We start from the raw sequence: 19481 nt of genomic DNA, 5'->3' as shown, positions 1-19481 counted from the left end.
ACAAACACTTGTAATTAAAGGCTTTTCCTTTAATTGCTTAAGAACGTAGTATGGATTTTAAGATGGACTGACTCTCATGTTCAAAATGTGTTTTCTAAAGAAGTGATTGTTAAACTGTTGCCCATGGACCACTAGTGGTCCCAAAGTGAGGCAGCATTAATCTGTTATGTAAATTTATTTGTATCAATCGAGACTGCTAACTGAATAATGAAAGAATGATTCAGATGAACTTAAATGAATACACAAATAAAAGTACTGTGAAATGTGATATATATATTGTAAGAAGATGCTATATAGCGCCCAACACAGATTGGACACGGGAGGCACGTATAAAATACAAAGAACTTTCTTCATCTGTGGGCTACGCCTTCCCCGTACCCACAGACACAACACAGTCCCAAGCACTAAGCACACAGGTAAAACAAAGCACTCTTCTTCTCTCTCTCTGGCACCACCACTCCTCCCAGGCAACCTTGTCCACCTCCACCCGACTCTGGCCACTGAGTGGTGGTCGCTGGCTCCTTTTATAGTTCACCCGGAAGTGCTCCAGGTGCTTGATCACCGAGTTCCGGCTGCACTTCCGAGTGTGATGGACAGGCTGCCCACACAGGCTCAGGAGTCCCAAACACAGTACCCCCTGGCGGTGCCTGCTGTACCCAACTCCAATTCCTATGGAGCCCTGTGGGAAACCGAGGCACTGCTCCAACCCAGGGGGGCGGCCATCTAGCATCCAGGAGGTGGTACTGCAATGTCCAGGGCTGCTCCCCCTGAATATAGTGTGCAGGGGCATCCCGGCTGGGCATGGACCCCTGCCACAATATATATATATATATATATATATATATATATATATATATATATATATATATATACAGTGAAAATCGTTTAACACAAAACTGAGGGGACTGAAATATTTTTTCATGTTAAAAGAATTTCGTGTTAAAGGATATTACAAAAAAAAACATACAGTATATTCAACAAAATTAAGTTTATTAGAGTACATTTTATTTACATAGATATGTATATATGCATGTATTTAATAAAAATGGGAGCATTCTGAGATCTCGCTTGTTTGAACCAAACAAGTAAAGCCGTCTCTAAATCCTCGTGCTTGGCTGTTCTCATCCATTTTCGCTCTGGCTCAAACTTACTCCTTTCAAGCATTTCCGTAATTTGCTCTCTTTTTTTAATTACTGTATTGTTGATAATGTGGAGTTAGCAATATCAAAATCATTACAGATTTCCGTTTTTGTCTTCTGTTTTTGATCAACAGCCTTAAGAAGCTCCATCTTCATTTTAAGCGAAATAGCAGTTTGCTTTCCCCCTGAGCTCTTTGCCATTGTGCTCGTAAAAAAATTCTTCTAAAATAGAAAAAAAAAACGCGAACCAAACTCACTGATTTTTACTCACACTGCGATGTACTCGTCACCGAATTCCAAAGCTAATTGATGAGAGATGAGATGTTTTTGTGTGGCGTTTGTAGGGGTGGAGGGTGAAAGTAGCTTAAACAAAATTGGCTCGTGTCACAGGCTATTCCGAGAGTATTTCAAAGCCAAGTTAGCCTCCTTTCTACGAAACATGTGAAACCACGTCTCTTTCATTTCACACCCCTCTTAAATCTCGCCTGCGCGGCTGGTGTTTTCCGTATTTTGTTCATTCCCAGAAGGGAAATCTTTTCGTGTTAAGCGATTTTCGTTTCGTGTTAAGAGAAAAAATTGCATGAAAATACATAGTAGTTTGTCGGGACCGTTGTATTATTTCGTGTTAACCGATATTTCGTCTTAAGCGTTTTCGCGTTAAACGTATTTCACTGTATATATATATATATATATATATATATATACATATATATATGCACACACACATATACATACACCAGTATCGGTGCACTGCACAATAAAGTGCAGTGTATACACTTGAGCATTCATAGTTTTCATACTGTTTCTCTGTATGTTTAGCATTTATTTGCTCAGAGATTGATGCGCTTGCTGCTTTCTTTTCTTCTTTTCTCCGCCCTATTGGCCCACTTTTGTTGTTTCGTCGGCATCAGTGTTAAAACTGATTAAGTCAGTGTTTGTGTTGCAATTACTTAATGTTTTCCTTAGTTTTTCACTTAAGTCTTCAATCTGCCTCAAGAATGATTTAAGATATGAAGAGGGAAGGGGAAGTTACAGCGAAGGTGTTAGGGATGAGATTGGCGCCCATACAGGTGAGCTGCGCAGCCGTCCTACTGGCTGCTGCCGAGAGTTGATTCTACAATAATCTATCCTAATAAAAGGCAAAGCCCTCAGTTCCCGTGTAGGTAGAAGGCTGAAATTTGGCAGGGTCATTCCTTACAGCTTACTTACAAAAGTTAAGCAGGTTTCATTTCGAAATTCTGTGCATAACGGTCGACAACGTCCGCCATGTTAAACTTTCTTATTTATGGCCCCATCTTCACGAAATATGGTAGGCAGCTTCCCTGTGCTAACCGATACCGATGTATGTACTTACTTCGGTGGTATGACACCACTGTTGGCCGCCATATTGAACTTTCCAACAGTCTTTGTTAGTTATGAGCCCATCTTCAAGAAATTTGGTACACGGGTTCCCAACGCTAACTGAATCCTACTTACGTACATATATACGTCCATAGCCTGCAGCTCAGTCGCCGTGTGAGGCGGCGTTGGGTCCCCCATTCCCACGTAGTTGGCTGCCTGCCTATATAAGGCCGTCCGTCGCTCCGGTCTCTTCATTCCCTTCCTTGCTTCGCCACGGCATTCACGTCTCCCTGCTGACAACTGCAGCCTTTTTATTTAATCCACGGCTTCTCTGCTGTTTTATTGTTCGTTTATTACGATTATAGTTATTGTGTAGGTATTTTAGACTTAGTTTACATTGCTCAGGTACCCATTTCCTTTATCGTTCCAACTGTACCTCCATTAACATGTCTATCAAGGTGATCACCATCGATCAAAGAACTGTCACTTACCGAGTGGTTTCCATGCCCGGAGATGGCGACTGCTTTTTCCATTCTCTGTGTTACATATTGTACGGCCATGTCAGGCTCACTCTTGATATCTGGGGGAACATTGTGTCTTATGTATTGAATGACTGGGACAGGTTCAAGGTGTGGACTGATGATGGTACAGGCTGGTACAGGAGATAATTATACTACACAGGAGGAAATGCTTAAGCCCTTCACCTATGGTTATGCATGTCAGTTGATGGCTGCCGCTGAATTGTTCAGTTGTCGCTTTCCAGTATACCAAAATGGCCAAATATTTTACACCTTTGGAGAACCGCCAATGCCTCTTAAACATCTTAGATTCACAGGTGACGATTTGAGTAGTGGACACTTTGATGTTTGTGAATGTTTAAACTCGGTATATTTTCCCTCTGTTTAAAAAGGTTTACTTTTCTTAATAAAAATTTTAAAGCAGTACTTCGCCACTGCGAAGCGCGGGTATTTTATTAGTATTAAAAAGAGGAATAACCTTGCAGGTCAATCATCACCGTGAAAGTGGATAATATACGTCACGTAGTATATGGGTACCAAATTTCAGGGTAATGGGTCAAACGGTTTGCGACCTACAGGTGATTTAAAGTCCTGGACAGAGAAACGGAGTGCCACGGTAGCGTGTTATTTAAGAAAATATACATACATGTATGTATGTACTGTATGTATGTATGTACTGTGTGTGTGTGTGTATGTATGTATGTACTCTGTGTGTGTATGTGTATATGTGTATATATGTATATACGTATATATATATATATATATATATATATATATATATATATATATACACGTGTATATATATATATATATATATATATATATAATATGCGCACACACACACAGTAGACCTCCGCGAAGATGCGGTTCAAGGTTCGCAGACACAGTCGCTTGCGGATTTTTCCTTAGAACCTAACTATTAATTGTTAGCGGAAAGCACAAATATCCTCCGCAATTTTTTATGACTTTTTTCGTGGCAATACTATGCTGTAGAGGGAACAGGAAGCAACCGTGAGGGAAACGCGGTTTGGGATGGTGAAAGTAGCCAATCCGAGAGCGTTATTCATTTCTCCTTGCTGCTGATTGACTGCTGCCCTGTGATGCATCTCCAGCTGAGTGTCCTTGTGTTTTCCACCACTGAGGGAAACGCGGTTTGGGATGGTGAAAGTAGCCAATCCGAAAGTGTTATTCATTTCTCCTTGCTGCAGATTGACTGCTGCCCTGTGATGCGTCTCCAGCTGAGTGTTCTCGTGTTTTCCATTTTGTTATTGTATTCATTTTGTTATTCTTAAACGCACAAGATGTCGCCGAAACGTCCTGCACCTTCTAAGGCTTCTGGCACTGAGCCTAAGCGCCAGAAGAAGTTTAAAACACTCCAGGAGAAGGTTGAACTACTGGATTTGCTCTGGGAACTAAAAAGTTATGCTGCAGTAGCGTGCCACTATGGCATTAATGAAAGCACCGTACGCTACATAAAGAAGAACGAGGCAGCGATCCGGAGTACCGTATCTGTAAATTTCTGTGATAAAACCAAAAAGGTAATGACAGCAACTTCCCATCACAATGTTCCTGAAACCTATAAAGAAAAGCCAGCGCGAAACCCCACCAGAAGAAGACCCGTCCAAAGATACGACACCTTCTGAAGCGCCTGAAGAGGTGCCACCCGAGGAGTTGTAAATCTTTTGCATCGTACTGCACAGCTACTTCATCATCGTCATCAATATCATTCATCATTGGTGAGTACCTGTATATTTTACTGTATTTTAATTAAATTATGACATATTTATTCTACTTATAGCAAAGAAAATGACAGCACATACCAAGGAAAATGTGCTTGTATGAATTACAGTACGTATAGTGGTAACATCGGTATTTTACATTCTAGCACCGCTGCAGACATAGCAGTACAGTACTGTACAGTAGACGGTTTACCTTTATATTCTTTTTTGGGTAATGTATTAATGTGTTAAGCTGAGTTTACAATGAAATTAAAGTGCTTTGGGGGCATATTTAGGGTTTACACTATACAAATAGGCATTTAAAAGGCATTTTTTAACCACATCCAAAAGTCGTGGTTTTTCACAATTCGTGGGTGCTCTAGGAACGTAACCCCTGTGAATTTTGGGGGTGTACTGTGTGTGTACTTTGTATTCGCTGAAATTCTTATATTTTCCCCCGTGCTTTTCCCATTGTCTTTTCATAGAAGGCTATTTATATTGATTTGCATATTCAAAATTTTGGGAAGAGTTGGGGCGGGACAGAAGGCGCGTGCACGTGCGTTACTTTTAACGCTGATCGGGATTTATGTAGTGGAAGAACGTGGAAGTTTGCATACGTACAAATTCCTGCATCTGGATTTTTCTGTGCGTATGCACATTCCCGCTTTTGTGCTTACGCCATGTTATAGTGTGAGTTCTACGCACGGCGTTATACATGAGGCCCCACGTGGTCAGTTGGCTTTGATGGTGGGGGAGGATGACGGTCAGTCCTGGTAGGCCCAAACGTGTTGTGAGGGTCTGCTGGGAATGTCTGGCAGAGTCCCCTGTCAGAAGGAGCTTCAACTCCCACCTCCAGCAGAACTTCGACCATATCCCGAGGGAGGTGGGGGACATTGAGTCCGAATGGGCCATGTTCCGTACCTCTATTGTTGAGGCGGCTGACTGGAGCTGTGGCCGTAAGGTGGTTGGTGCCTGTTGTGGCAGCAATCCCCGAACCCGTTGGTGGACACCGGCGGTGAGGGATGCCGTCAAGCTGAAGAAGGAGTCCTACAGAACCCTTTTGTCCTGTGGGACTCAGGAGGCAGCTGATAGGTACCGGCAGGCCAAGCAGAATGCGGCTTCGGTGGTTGCTGAGGCAAAAACTCGGGCATGGGAGGAGTTTGGGGAGACCATGGAGAACGACTTTTGGACAGCTTCAAGGAGATTCTGGTCCACCATCCGGCGTCTCAGGAGGGGGAAGCAGTGCAGTGTCAAACACTGTATATGGTGGGGGGATGGTGCACTGCTGACCTTGACTCAGTACGTTGTGGGTCGGTGGGGGGAGTACTTTGAAGACCTCATCAATCCCTCTAACATTTCTTCCAACGAGGAAGCAGAGCCTGGGGACTCGGAGATGGGCGTTCCCATCTCTGGGACTGAGGTCACCGAGGTGGTCAAAAAACCCCTTGGTGGCAGGGCCCTGGGGGGTGGATGAGATACGCCCGGAGTTCCTCAAGGCTTTGGATGTTGTAGGACTGTCTTGGTTGACACATCTCTGCAACATTGCATGGACATTGGGGACAGTGCCTCTGAATTGCTAGACCGGGGTGGTGGTCCCCCTCTTTAGAAAGGGGGACCGGAGGGTGTGTCCCAACTACAGAGGATTCACACTCCTCAGCCTCTCTGGAAAAGTCTATTCAGGGGTCCTGGAGTGAAGGGTCCATCAGATAGACGAACGTCGGATTCAGGAGGAACAGTGTGGTTTTCGTCCTGGTCGCGGAACAGTGGACCACCTCTATACCCTTAGCAGGGTCCTGGAGGGTGCATTGCAGTTTGCCCAACCAGTCTACATGTGTTTTGTGGACTTGGAAAAGGCGTTGGACCGGGAGTATGGGGTACCGGACCCCCTGATAAGGGCTGTTCGGTCCCTGTACAACCGGTGTCAGAGCTTGGTCCACATTGCCGGCAGTAAGTTGAACCCGTTTCCAGTGAGAGTTGGACTCCGCCAGGGCTGCCCTTTTTCACCGATTCTGTTCATAACTTTTATGGACAGAATTTCTAGGCACAGCCAGGGCGTTGAGGGGGTCCGGATTGGTGAACCCAGGATTGGGTGAATGCTTTTTGCAGATGAGGTTGTCCTGTTTGCTTCATCAGGCCGTGATCTTCAGCTCTCTCTGGATCGGTTCGCAGCTGAGTGTGAAGGGGCTGGGATGGGAATCATCACCTCCAAATCCGAGACCATGGTCCTCAGCCGGAAAAGGGTGTAGTGCCCTCTCAGGGTTAGGGGCGAGATCCTGCCCAAAGTAGAGGAGTTCAAGTATCTTGGGGTGTTGTTCACGAGTGAGGGAAGAATGAAGCGTGAGATCAACAGGCAAATCGGTGCGGCGTCCGCAGTGATGTGAGCTCTGCATCAGTCTATCGTGGTGAAAAAGGAGCTGAGCCGTAAGGCAAAGCTCTCAATTTACCAGTCGATCTATGTTCCTACCCTCACCTATGGTCATGATCTATGGGTAGTGACCGAAAGAACAAGATCGTGAATACAAGCGGCTAAAATGAGTTTGCTCCGCAGGGTGTCTGGGCTTTCCCTTAAAGATAGGGTGAGAAGCTCAGTCATCCAGGAGGGGCTCAGAGTAGAGCCGCTGCTCCTCCGCATTGAGAGGAGTCAGATGAGGTGGCTCGGGCATCTGATCAGGATGCCTCCTGGACGCCTCCCTTGGGAGGTGTTCTGGGCACGTCTAACCGGGAGATAGCCCTGGGGAAGACCCAGGGCACACTGGAGGAACTATGTCTCCCTGCTGGCCTGAGAGTGCCTCGAGATTCCCCCTGAAGAGCTAGAAGAAGTGGCTGGGGAGAGGGAAGTCTGGGCATCTCTGCTCAAGCTGCTGCCCTCAGGACCCAATCTCAGATAAGTGGAAGAGGATGGATGGATATATAGACAGTGGAATAGCAGATGCTGTGAATTTGCATTTTTGTGAGGTCTTCTCATGTGAGAAGCAGTAAAAGGGACTACAAAGAGGTACTCAGTGATTTGGAAATTGCACAGGGAGAAGTACTGTTTAGGTTAAATAGACCAAATTCATACAAATCACCGAGCCAGATAATAATATCCTGCAGTGGTTAAGGAAGTTACGAGTAAATATGTAAACCTTTAAAGTAATATTTTTAGGAAGTCACTGAGCCATGGGAAAATTCTGAAAACTGGAATATGGCAAATATCCCTTTAAATAAAAAGGGTGACTGACAGATTAAAGGAACTTTAGACCCTGGTTTCAGACAACGGAGGTTGTGTTTTATTAACAGAATTGGCTAAAATACAGGAAGCACAAGGTTATAATGTAAGGAACTTTATCAGAATTGGGCGAAGTTTAAAGAGGTGTCTTTCAAGTGTCAGTGCTAGGGCTTCTCCTATTTTTATGATGTATAAATGATTTGGGTAGGAATATAAATAACAAGCTGGTTAAGTTTGCAGATGACACCAAACTAGGTGGATTGGCAGTTAATCTGAAGTCTATTGATCATTATAGAAGGACTTGGACAGCATAAAGGCTTGGGCAGTTTTGTGAATTTAATGGGCAGATGACATTTAATGTCAGTAAATGTAAAGTATTACATGTAGAAAGTACAAATGTTACATTTAAATACACAGTTGGTGGTCTGAAAATCAAAGTACACCTTATTAGAAGGATTTATAAGTCGTAGTGGACTTTTCACTATCAACTTCCAGACACTATTCAGAAGCCATTAAAAAGGCTGATACAATACAATTTATTTTTATATAGCCCAGAATCACACAAGGAGTGCTGCAATCGGCTTTAACAGGCCCTGCCTTTTGACAGCCCCCCCAGCCTTGAGTCTTTAAGAAGACAAGGAAAAACTCCCACAAAATCCCTTGTCGGGGGAAAAAATGGAAGAAACCTTGGGAAAGACAGATCAAAGAGAGACCCCTTTCCAGGTAGGTTGTTGGGTATCTAGTGGGTGTCAATAAAAAAAGGGGCCAATACAATGCAATAGACAGAACAAAAGTAATCTTCAATACAATATAATAGTTCAATAGAAATATAACACGTACAAAGCAGAATTCAACAGTTGATGATATTACATAATATGATTTAGATTTGTTCAGTGTCCTGGAGACCTCGACCATCAAGCTGCCTTCCTGTATTGGCCATTCCACTGCTGAGTCAGCACTGGGCCAGCCAATTCGATGAAAGGACCCCTCTCTCCGAGGATTTCTGCCATCCTCCATCAGAAATTACTTTACCTTAGGCAGGCAAAATAACTTGGCAGTAGGGTAGTGGTACCAAGTGCCACATTTGAGTACTGAGAAGAATAAAAGAATAGATGAGGGTTAGTAACAAATTGTAACTGTCCTATTACTTATGTTTTAGTGCTAATAACTGACAAGAGTTGTAGTATGTGCAGTTAGTTAATCAGCAGCTTTAGTTAGGATATGCTAAACTGAAGTAGTGTGTCTTCAGTCAGAATTTGAAAGCCTAGACCGAAGTGGCATCTCTTATAGTAGCAGGCAGTACCAAATTATATAGCACAATATATAGAGTACAGGTCAAAGAATATTATACTCAGGCTTTATAACACACTGGTGAGGGCTCATGTGGAGTACTGTGTATAGTTTTGGTCTCCAATCTACAAAAAAAGACATAGAAGAGATGGAAAAAGTTCATAAGTTCAGAGAAAAGCAATGTGGCTGATTCCAGGGCTACAGGGGATGAGTTATGAGGAAAAATTTAAAGAGCCGAGCCTTTTCAGTTTAAGCAAACGGAGATAAAAAGGAGACATTATTAACCTCTATTTTTCCCCAGTTGACTCTGGGGTTCGTCAGGGGTGTTTTCTTGCTCCTACTCTGTTCAGTGCTTGTATGGACTGGGTTTTGGGCAAGGTCGTGGGGTCCAGCAGCTGTGGGGCATCTGTTGGTGAAGAAAGATTCACGGATCTAGAGACTGAGCGAGGAGTCTGAGTGTCTGGGCTTGCGAGTGTCCTGGATAAAAACCAAGATCCAGGCCTTTAACACTAGAATTACCAGAGCCAATGAAAAAACTTGTAAATCCGGCCCACCTTAAATCCCTTCGCACCTCTCCGTCAGCATCTTTTGTCTTCTAAATGTGTCGATAAGCCCAAGCAGCCTGCTATACCATCCCCCAACCCCACCGGCTGAGAACGGGCAAGAAGTTCTCCCAGTTCCCGCCTTGATTGATTATCTGGGATTGAGCTACCCAGAATTGTAAGGGTAAATAATTTGATGTGTGTTTTGTGTCTACAACAATCTATGTAAACACATAGTTAAAACAGAAACATTTTTCATGTTTTAGTAATAAATAACAAAATGTAGACATGAACTGTATAATGTGTGAAGGCTGATGGCCAAATATCAAATAAACACTTTCACAAAAGGTGCAAGCACAATACGACAGCTTCCATGGTGCAGCGGTAAGATCCGCTGACTTATAATCCGGAGGTTGTGAGTTTGAAACCGGCTCCACAGGAAATTTACCGTTTTGAGTAGTGAGCTGCTCTTATTGTTAATATTATACAATAAAAACTTACATTTGATTTGTGTCTGTAACAGTCGGTGTAATTTATAGTACTTGTAAAAGTTCGTGTTTTTTTTTTTCCACTTTTATTCTGTCAGTCATGATCACGATACAATACACACACACTGCCCCAGATCTGACATGGTTACTTTTGATCTTAAACTGAGAATAACTGTACATGTGAATGGTGTTTTGAGATAATGCACCTTATGGTCCATGATGTCAAAGCCGCAATGACAAAAAACAGAGACATATGTATATATGATATTTGGAATAGCTCATTTTATGACCGGTATAGTACATTTTAGAAAACATTGTGTCACAGATGCAACATTATTCATTTTATTCATATTAATTTGCACGCCTTCTTGTGCTTCAGTGACCACATTTTTTTTTTTTCCCGATCTTGCCAGTGTCCACTTTTGGGTGCATTGGGGTGTTTCTTTTGTACTCCAGGACATGCAGAGGAAAGAATAGTACAGAGAGATCAGTTCCGCACTATATGCAATCATCAGATTCAAATGTTAACAGTTCCCACACCCCCAAGGACTGTCCTTTCTACGTTTACGACATGTGTACCTGTTGCAATGTACACACTTCTCTCTGTGCTGTGTTACTATTACACACTGAAGAGGCTGGGGAAGCGGTGGTCTTGGAACAAGCTTGTCAATGTTTCATCCTCTTTTGCTTTATCCATCACCTTTTCTTGGTGGAAGTGACGACAAAGCTCCTCTGCAAGGTGAGCCATGAACACTCTTCTTTTCTCAGTGGCCCCTGTACATAGATAGATAGATACTTTATTAATCCCAAGGGGAAATTCACATGCTTTGTATAGTACATGTGCGTTGATCGCCACCAGTTCAAGCGTGTTATAGGACAAGCAACCGGACACCTGCGTGCTCCTGCTCGCACTGAATAAGCTCACGCCTTCTGGTGCACGATGTCAACGCAGCACCGGAAAAGAGATAAATACATGTGACATTTTGAAGAAATAATTTTATGACCTGAATAGTACCAATCAGAAAACATCGTTGCAGGGCATAGGGGGGGTCATGAGGTCACTGGAAAGGGGTGTGTGGCGCTCCCGATATCTATGCAGAAGGATGAAGGTCCAAGTCTTTAGAGTCCTGGTGCTTCCTGTGTTGCTATATAGTTGCGAAACATGAACGCTATCCAGTGACCTGAGACAAAGACTAGACTCCTTTGGTACTGTGTCTCACTGGAAAATCCTTGGGTACCGTTGGTTTGACTTTGTGTCGAGTGAGCGGCTGCTCATAGAGTCCCGAATGAGGCACATTACCTGCATTGTGAGGAAGTGTCAGTTACAGCACTACGGACATGTGGCGCATTTCCCGAGGGTGATCCAGCTCATAAGATCCTGATTGTTGGGGATCCGAGTGACTAGACCAGGCCAAGGGGTCACCCACGTAACATCTGGCTGTGTCAGATAGAGGGTCATTTCCGGAGGGTGAAACTGGACCGCGTGTCTGCCTGGGAGGTTACCAACCGGGACCCTGAGTTGTTTCGTCGTCGTAGTGGGTGCAGCAGCGCACAGTACCAGTGCATGCTCCCCAGCTTGACTTGACTTGATGATTAAGTGTTTAAAATTATGACAGAAATTGGTACAGTGGTAAACAATAGGACTTTAAGTACCTTTACAGTAGATTTGATGATGTTTTGGAGGAATTAAGTAGGCAAGACTGGTGAGATTTGTTGGACTGAATGGTTTGTTCTTGTCTAAATTATTCTACTTTTCTAATGTTCTAAGTAAGGATTAGAACATTACTAATACCATCGATTTTATTTCAGTCTTCTGTTAAAAGTTGTTTTTTCTTATTAAAACGCAGAGTTCTATTGCATCTATAACAGCATTAATATATAGAACTTTATTTGTACCCAGGGGGAAATTTGGCTTTTTACAGAATTTCTTTAAATAAGTAAATAAATACCTACATAAATAGGTAGGTAAGGAAATAAATAAATAATACACACAGAGGAATAACTATAAAGGAAGAAAATTCAAAAGAAAAGTTATGAGTTGGCTGATGCAGTCCTAGTCGGGCATTATGCAGACATTTTGCTGTTGGTAGAAAGGATCCCCAGTTTTGTTTCTTGATATACTTCAGCTGAATATTTTGTTGACTGAAAGTACTCAGTGTTAATGTGTCAGGAAGAGGATGTGTAGCATTGTTCATAATGGTACTCAGTTTTATAATTCTTTCCTTTACTACTACCTCATGGGGTTCCAAAGTGCGTTCCATAATAGATCTTTCAATTTTAATCAGCTTGTTGATTCCGTAGGCCTCTCTTGAAGTGATGTTTCCAGCCCAGCACATCACAGCCTAGAAAATCACAGTAGTCATAACAGAGTTTCAGAAGATGTGAAGGATGTCACTGCCCACATTAAAGGAACACATTCTCCTAAGGAAGAAGAGTCTGTTCTGCCCTTTCTCATATAGTTCACCTGTGTTCCAAGACCAGTCCATCCTGTCATTATTGTGGACCACCTCAACATCCGCTCCTTGAATAGTGACTGAACATAGAGCCTCTTTAGTGCAGCGAATGTCAGTAACCATTTGCTTGGTTTTTCTGTTATGATGTAGACAATTCTATATCAACCAAGAAATAAAGTTCTCCACCCGACTTGTATACTCTCTCTCATCCCCTTTATTAATACACCATATAAGTAAAGAATCATCTGAGAATTTCTGCATGTGACATGACCTGGTGTTATATTTATATTCTGAGGTGTACAGAGTGAAGAGAAAAGGAGACAGAACTGTTCCTTGTGGTGTTTCAGTGTTGCTTACATCTGTATCAGAAACACAGTCCTTATGTCTCACAAACTGCAGTCTGCCTGACAGTCCATTACCCAGGACACCATACGCTCATCCACCTGCATATCATTGAGTTTACCCCCTAACAGGGATGGCTAGATGGTACTAAAGGTGCTGGAGAGAGAGAAAATAATGTGCTCATTATTATTAAAATTTTATTCTCTGTTATTATAAATATATTTTTAATTATAAGTACAGTGTTGTTTTACTTGAGCTACTGTTAAGCATCATGACACTGTGCTAAATGCTAAAGATTTTAGTTTTACTTTAAAACCAATAAACACTGGTAGTTCTAAACGGTATGCATTGTACAGCTTCTGTTTGTCAGGCTTTTTGAATATAATATACCTTCTTATTCTTTTATTGTTCATTTCTGTTGGTGTTTATTCCTAAGGCTACAGCAGCAACACTCCACCTTTGGAACAACGGCCCGTCTAGCAAAACGCTGGATTGGAGCACATCTGCTGGATGCCTGCTTAATGAGTGATGAGGCTGTGGAACTGTTAGTAGCATCCCTCTTCTTGCACCCTGCCCCATTTAATACCCCCAAGTAAGTATTTTCTTTATATTTTACTGTGGTAAGTCAAGAGCATAAATCAGTAACACCTAATTTCTTCTTGTAGCTCCCCACAGGTTGGCTTCATTCGCTTTCTGCTATTGTTATCAAGTTTTGATTGGAAAAACAATCCACTAATTGTAAATTTCAATGGAGAATTTTCAGGTAAGTTTAAAATGTATGAGTAATAAGAAATGCATGAGTTCCCACAAACACCCCCCACCCCCAAGGTGCCAATTACTTTATACTAGTGTACTGTTTTATTGCTTTTCCTGAGGTTTTGGAAAGGATTGCTGTGTATAGAATTGCGTATACTTCTAGATATTTTGTAAGATTCCAGCCTATTTTCTAGATAGAAGTACCACACACACACTCTCACTTTGCTACTGCAATATTAGCTCAGGCTAACGTCAATCTATCATTTTTTCCTCTCCTAATGTGACCCAAAGGAACAGGCAAAAATAAATAAGGTTAAAGGTTTCCTTTGCAAATGTGCACGGACGTGGCCCTAACTACCAAAAATAAATAAGACTGACCATTGCATTAAATGAACAGAAAATGTATTGGGATAAAGAAAACCACACCTTTTACAAGTATTTCCCTTCCCTATAGAAGCAGACAAATCACGAATATAGACAAATCTAAAATATATTGCGGTATTTACTAATCCTCCAGATAACAATGAAGACCTTATTTAAAGACAGTCATTGTTAGGATGAGTAGTGAATATGAATTCAAATGCTGGCAATAACTGTGAACTTGATAAGAAAATGAATAGAAAGTTGTAACAACAATAAATTTAACCAAATAAATGTCAATGTTATGAAAGCATAAAGGCCCAGTTAGTTGATGAAATGTGTTTTAGATTGCTAGTTGACTAACTCCAATTGCTCAAAGAAGTATTGCGTGATTTGCTGCTAGCACAAAGCTTAACACTAGAATCCCGGAAGCCTACCAAAAAAGTTGTTACGCCGGTCCACTTTAAATTCCTCCTCCTCATCAACGTCTTTGTTTTGCAAATGTGTGAATCAGCACAAGCAGCCTGCTATCCCATTCCCCACCAACACAGCTGACGTTCTTCCAGCTCAAGACTGTTTATCTGGGTGTAAGGTGCCTGGAGTTGTATCTATCTTACTAAACCACAGTTAATATATGCACGGCAGACACACCGAGGCGCATGCGCACTGCGGCCTTGGCGCCCGCCCCAGAGTCCACAGTCAAACGCATGCATGCGCACTGCGGCCTTGGTGCCCGCCCCAGAGTCCACAGTCAAACGCAGCGGCGCCCGCCCCAGAGTCAAACGCAGCAGCTTCCCAGAGTCCGTAGGTGGCGCCCAGACAACACAACCTGTGAGCGCCCAAACAACACAACCTGTACAGTCATGGATACAAACAATGAACGAAGGCGCCCACACAAAGAAACCGCTTTAGTTCAAATAGGGTTATTGAATTAAATGGAAACTTTACCATGCCTACAACCTGTGAACTACACCTGTGGTAAAGCGTGCACGCCAGGTTGTACAGCCGCCCGGACGCGACCGCCCACACCACTGCATATACCCTCCATGATATTTCATCACGCAGCGGCTTCCCACCGAGGTGCATATTGCACCGTTGCGCACGCCCCAGAGTCAAACGCAGCGGCTTCCCCGACTCAGTGGCTGGCACACGAACACCACAACCTGTAAACTACACTTGCTGTGCTCCACTCTGCCAGCAGTCGGTGTCAGCAAAGGCAACAGAATCACGTTTCCACAAAACGAAACCGCTTTAGTACAGATAAGCTTATTGAATTAAATGACATTTCCCCGGACGCACCCACCCTCCATGATATGTCATCCATCCAAACATCGGACGGAACAGAAACTGATTGCCGTTCTTGGATTTCCGATTCGCGGGCTTACTTGTAGAGTAAATAATATATCATTATTTGGAATGCATGCATTTCATGTGTATTCCGTGTCTACAGTGATCTGGGTAAATATAGGATGACAGGAAATGTTGAACACATAACTAAAACAATTTTTTTTCATGTTATAATAATGACAAAATGCAGACGTGAAGTGTATAATGTGTGAAAACTGAAGTCCAAATATCAAATAAGCACTTTCATAAAAGGTATAACAAAACAAGTGCGTCTTTATTCAAAAATAAAACTGAAGAAAAAGAAATTATTCAATTTACATGTTGCTACCAATATGTAAAAAACAATTGCATGACTGGTATAGAAGTAAGAATGGCTGCCTCTAAATCAAGAGGTTGCAGATTTGATCCCGGGTATTCCCCGTTCTTTCCATGAGCTTCTGTTATTGTTACTACTAGCAAAATACCCGCGCTTCGCAGCGGAGAAGTAGTGTGTTAAAGAGGTTATGAAAAAGAAAAGGAAACACTTTAAAAATAACGTAACATGATTGTCAATGTAATTGTTATGAGTGTTGCTGTCATATATATATATATATATATATATATATATATATATACACACATATAGGGCGGCATGGTGGCGCAGTGGGTAGCGCTGCTGCCTCGCAGTTGTGAGATCTGGGGCTCCTCCGGGCGCTCCGGTTTCCTCCCACAGTCCAAAGACATGCAGGTTAGGTGGATTGGCGATTCTAAATTGGCCCTAGTGTGTGCTTGGTGTGTGGGTGTGTTTGTGTGTGTCCTGCGGTGGGTTGGCACCCTGCCGGGATTGGTTCCTGCCTTGTGCCCTGTGTTGGCTGGGATTGGCTCCAGCAGACCCCCGTGACCCTGTGTTCGGATTCAGCGGGTTGGAAAATGGATATATATATATATATATATATATATATATATATATATATATATACACATATATATATATATATATATACACATATATATATATATATATATATATATATACACATATATATATATATATATATATATATATATATATATATACACACATATATATAATAATAATAATACATTTTATTTATACAAGGCGCCTTTCAGGGAACTCAAGGACACCGAACAACAATAAATAAATAAATAAATAAATAATTAAATAAAAGACACAATTATAAAAAACTTAAAACATCAGAAAATCTAGAAATTAAAACCAAACAAAACCATTATAATCAGGAGGAAAAAGAAAAAGCCATTTTAAACAGATGCGTTTTAAGTTTACATTTGAAGGATGAATATGATTTGATATTTCGGAGATCCGCAGGCAATGAATTCCAGAGCTTGGGAGCAGAACGGCTGAAAGCTCTGCTCCCCATGGTGGTTAGACGGGCGGGAGGGACAGTCAGATGGGTGGAGGAAGAGGATCTAAGGTTACGGGATGGAATGGCAACATGAAGAAGGTCAGACAGATATGGAGGGGCGAGGTTATGGATGGCCTTAAATGTTAATAGTAGATTCTTAAAATCAATACGAAACTTAATCGGGAGCCAATGAAGCTGCTGCAAGACCGGAGTAATATGGTGAATAGATGGGATTTGAGTGATGATACGTGCTGCAGAATTCTGGACTAACTGAAGCTTATGAAGAGATTTATTCGGGAGACCAAAGAGGAGTGAATTGCAGTAGTCCAGCCGAGAAGTGACAAGACTATGAACAAGAATGGCAGTGGTGTGAGGAGTGAGGGAGGGGCGAATACGATTAATATTACGTAGGTGGAAGTAAGCAGACCGGGTGATGTTATTAATGTGAGATTGGAAGGATAGAGTACTGTCGAGGATGACACCCAGACTCTTGACCTGAGATGATGGGGAAACAACAAAGTCATCAATAATAAGAGAAAGATTATTGATTTTGGATAATGATGATTTTGAACCAATGAGGAGAACCTCAGTTTTGTCACTGTTTAATTTAAGAAAATTCGAAGAAAACCAGGATTTAATTTCAGCAATGCAGTCAATAAGCGAGGGTGGTGGAAAAGAGGAGGTGGGATTACCAGCAAGGTAGAGCTGGGTGTCATCAGCATAACAGTGAAAATTAATGTTATATTTGCGAAAAATATTGCCATGGGGAAGAAGGTAAATAATAAAAAGAAGAGGCCCCAGGACAGAGCCCTGGGGCACACCAGAGGTAACAGCGGTGGGTTGGGATGTGAAGGTTTTAAGGTGTATGAACTGAGTGCGGCCTAAGAGGTAGGATCTAAACCAATCAAGTGGAGTGTGGGTAATGCCAATCAGAGATAATCTATTAAGGAGAGTGGTATGACAAATAGTATCAAAGGCCGCACTCAGATCAAGGAGGATGAGAATAGTGATTAGACCAGAATCAGCAGCCATAAGGAGGTCATTAGTAATTTTAACAAGTGCCGTTTCTGTACTATGAAGGGGGCGAAAACCAGACTGGAATTTTTCATATAGATTATTATGAGATAAATGGGTGTGAAGTTGGATAGCTACTATTTTTTCAAGAATTTTGGAGATAAAGGGCAAGTTAGAAATGGGGTGAAAATTATTGAAATTAGTAGGATCAGCACCAGGTTTTTTTTAGTATTGGGGTTATAGCAGCAGTTGTAAAAGATGAGGGAATAATACCAGTAGTGAGAGAAGAGTGAATGATGGCAGAAATGAGAGGGACTAGAGAGGGGAGGCAGGCTTTAACCAGAACTGTAGGCAGGGGGTCCAGCTGACAAGTAGATGACTTGGATTTGCAGATGAGATCTGAAATTTCAGAGGAAGTGGGAAGCTGGAAAGAAGAGAAAAAGTGAATAGGCGAGTGTAGTTCAGAAGGAATATAGAGAGGATCTGGACCAAGGTGCTGATGTATCTTTTGGATTTTCTCGTTGAAAAAAGACATAAGAGAATTACAGAATGCAGTTGAGTAAAGGTGAGATGGTAAAGAGTCTGGAGGTTGTGTAACATTATTAAGTAAAGAAAACAAAGTCTTGGTGTTACCTGTATTACGAGTAATTAACTGAGTGTAATAGTTAAACTTGGTTTGAGCTATACAATCCTTATAATAGAGAAGATGATTTTTATACATCTCTTTGTGGACAAACAGTCCGGATTTTTTAAACAACCTTTCAAGTTGCCTGCCCTTAGCTTTCAGAAGCCGAAGTTCAGGCGTAAACCAAGGGGCAGAAAAAGAAAAAGAAACAGAACGGGTTTTTAGCAGAGCCAGAGAATTAAGAATATCATTAAGACAGGTGTTATAATATGAGACCAGTTCTATGGGAGTGGATAAATTATAAAAGTCCATTTGGGAATCGATTCTAGAAAACAGCAAATTCAAGTTAATATTCTTAATGTTGCGAAAGGCTATGAGACGTGGAAGCTTAGGAACAGAAAAGGTAAGTTTGGCATTGAATGAAAGAAGAAAATGGTCGGTTATAGTGAGTTCATCTGCTGTGAGATCAAAAGGAACAACACCAGAGCAGCAGATCAGGTCCAAGATATGTCCTTTACAATGAGTAGGAACATCAGTGTGCTGCTGGTATCCAAAACTCTCCAGGCAAGATAAAAAGTCTCTAGTGAGAGGGATATTGATATTGTCCAGATGTACATTAAAATCCCCCAGCAGAATTATATTTGGGGTAATTACAGATAAATGAGTAAGGAAGGTAACAAGATCGTTCAAAAAATTGTTGTTTGACTTAGGAGGACGGTAGACAGTTGCAATAATGGTAGGAACTGGGCCAGACAGTTGACACACAGTCGATTCAAAAGAGCTAACAGCAGGAGCAGACAACGGCAGGACTTTCCACTTCTCGCGATAAATAATCGCGACACCTCCTCCACGGCCAGAGGCACGGGATTGACAAGTGTAAACAAACCCCGGGGGGGTGCATTCATTAAGTTGTGAAAAGTCTTGAGGTTGTTGCCAAGTCTCAGTTAAACAGAGAAAGTCAAACTTACGGTCAATG

At 42.1% G+C, this 19481-nt stretch overlaps 1 protein-coding gene across 1 annotated transcript in view; it reads left to right on the top strand.

Annotated features, from left to right (window-relative positions):
• LOC114644736 (nucleolar protein 6-like) overlaps positions 1 to 19481 on the top strand; it is a 225268-nt gene that overhangs the window by 55724 nt on the left and 150063 nt on the right. The window contains exons 8-9 of the mRNA XM_051930096.1: positions 13476 to 13631; positions 13705 to 13802. Of these exons, the coding sequence (XP_051786056.1) occupies positions 13476 to 13631; positions 13705 to 13802 (254 nt within the window). The remainder of the gene's footprint in view (positions 1 to 13475; positions 13632 to 13704; positions 13803 to 19481) is intronic.

The sequence above is a fragment of the Erpetoichthys calabaricus genome, chromosome 7, assembly GCF_900747795.2.
Source record: "Erpetoichthys calabaricus chromosome 7, fErpCal1.3, whole genome shotgun sequence".
NCBI lineage: Eukaryota > Metazoa > Chordata > Cladistia > Polypteriformes > Polypteridae > Erpetoichthys > Erpetoichthys calabaricus.
Note: the sequence above shows the minus strand (reverse complement) of the source record. Positions and strands in the feature narration are given on the sequence as shown.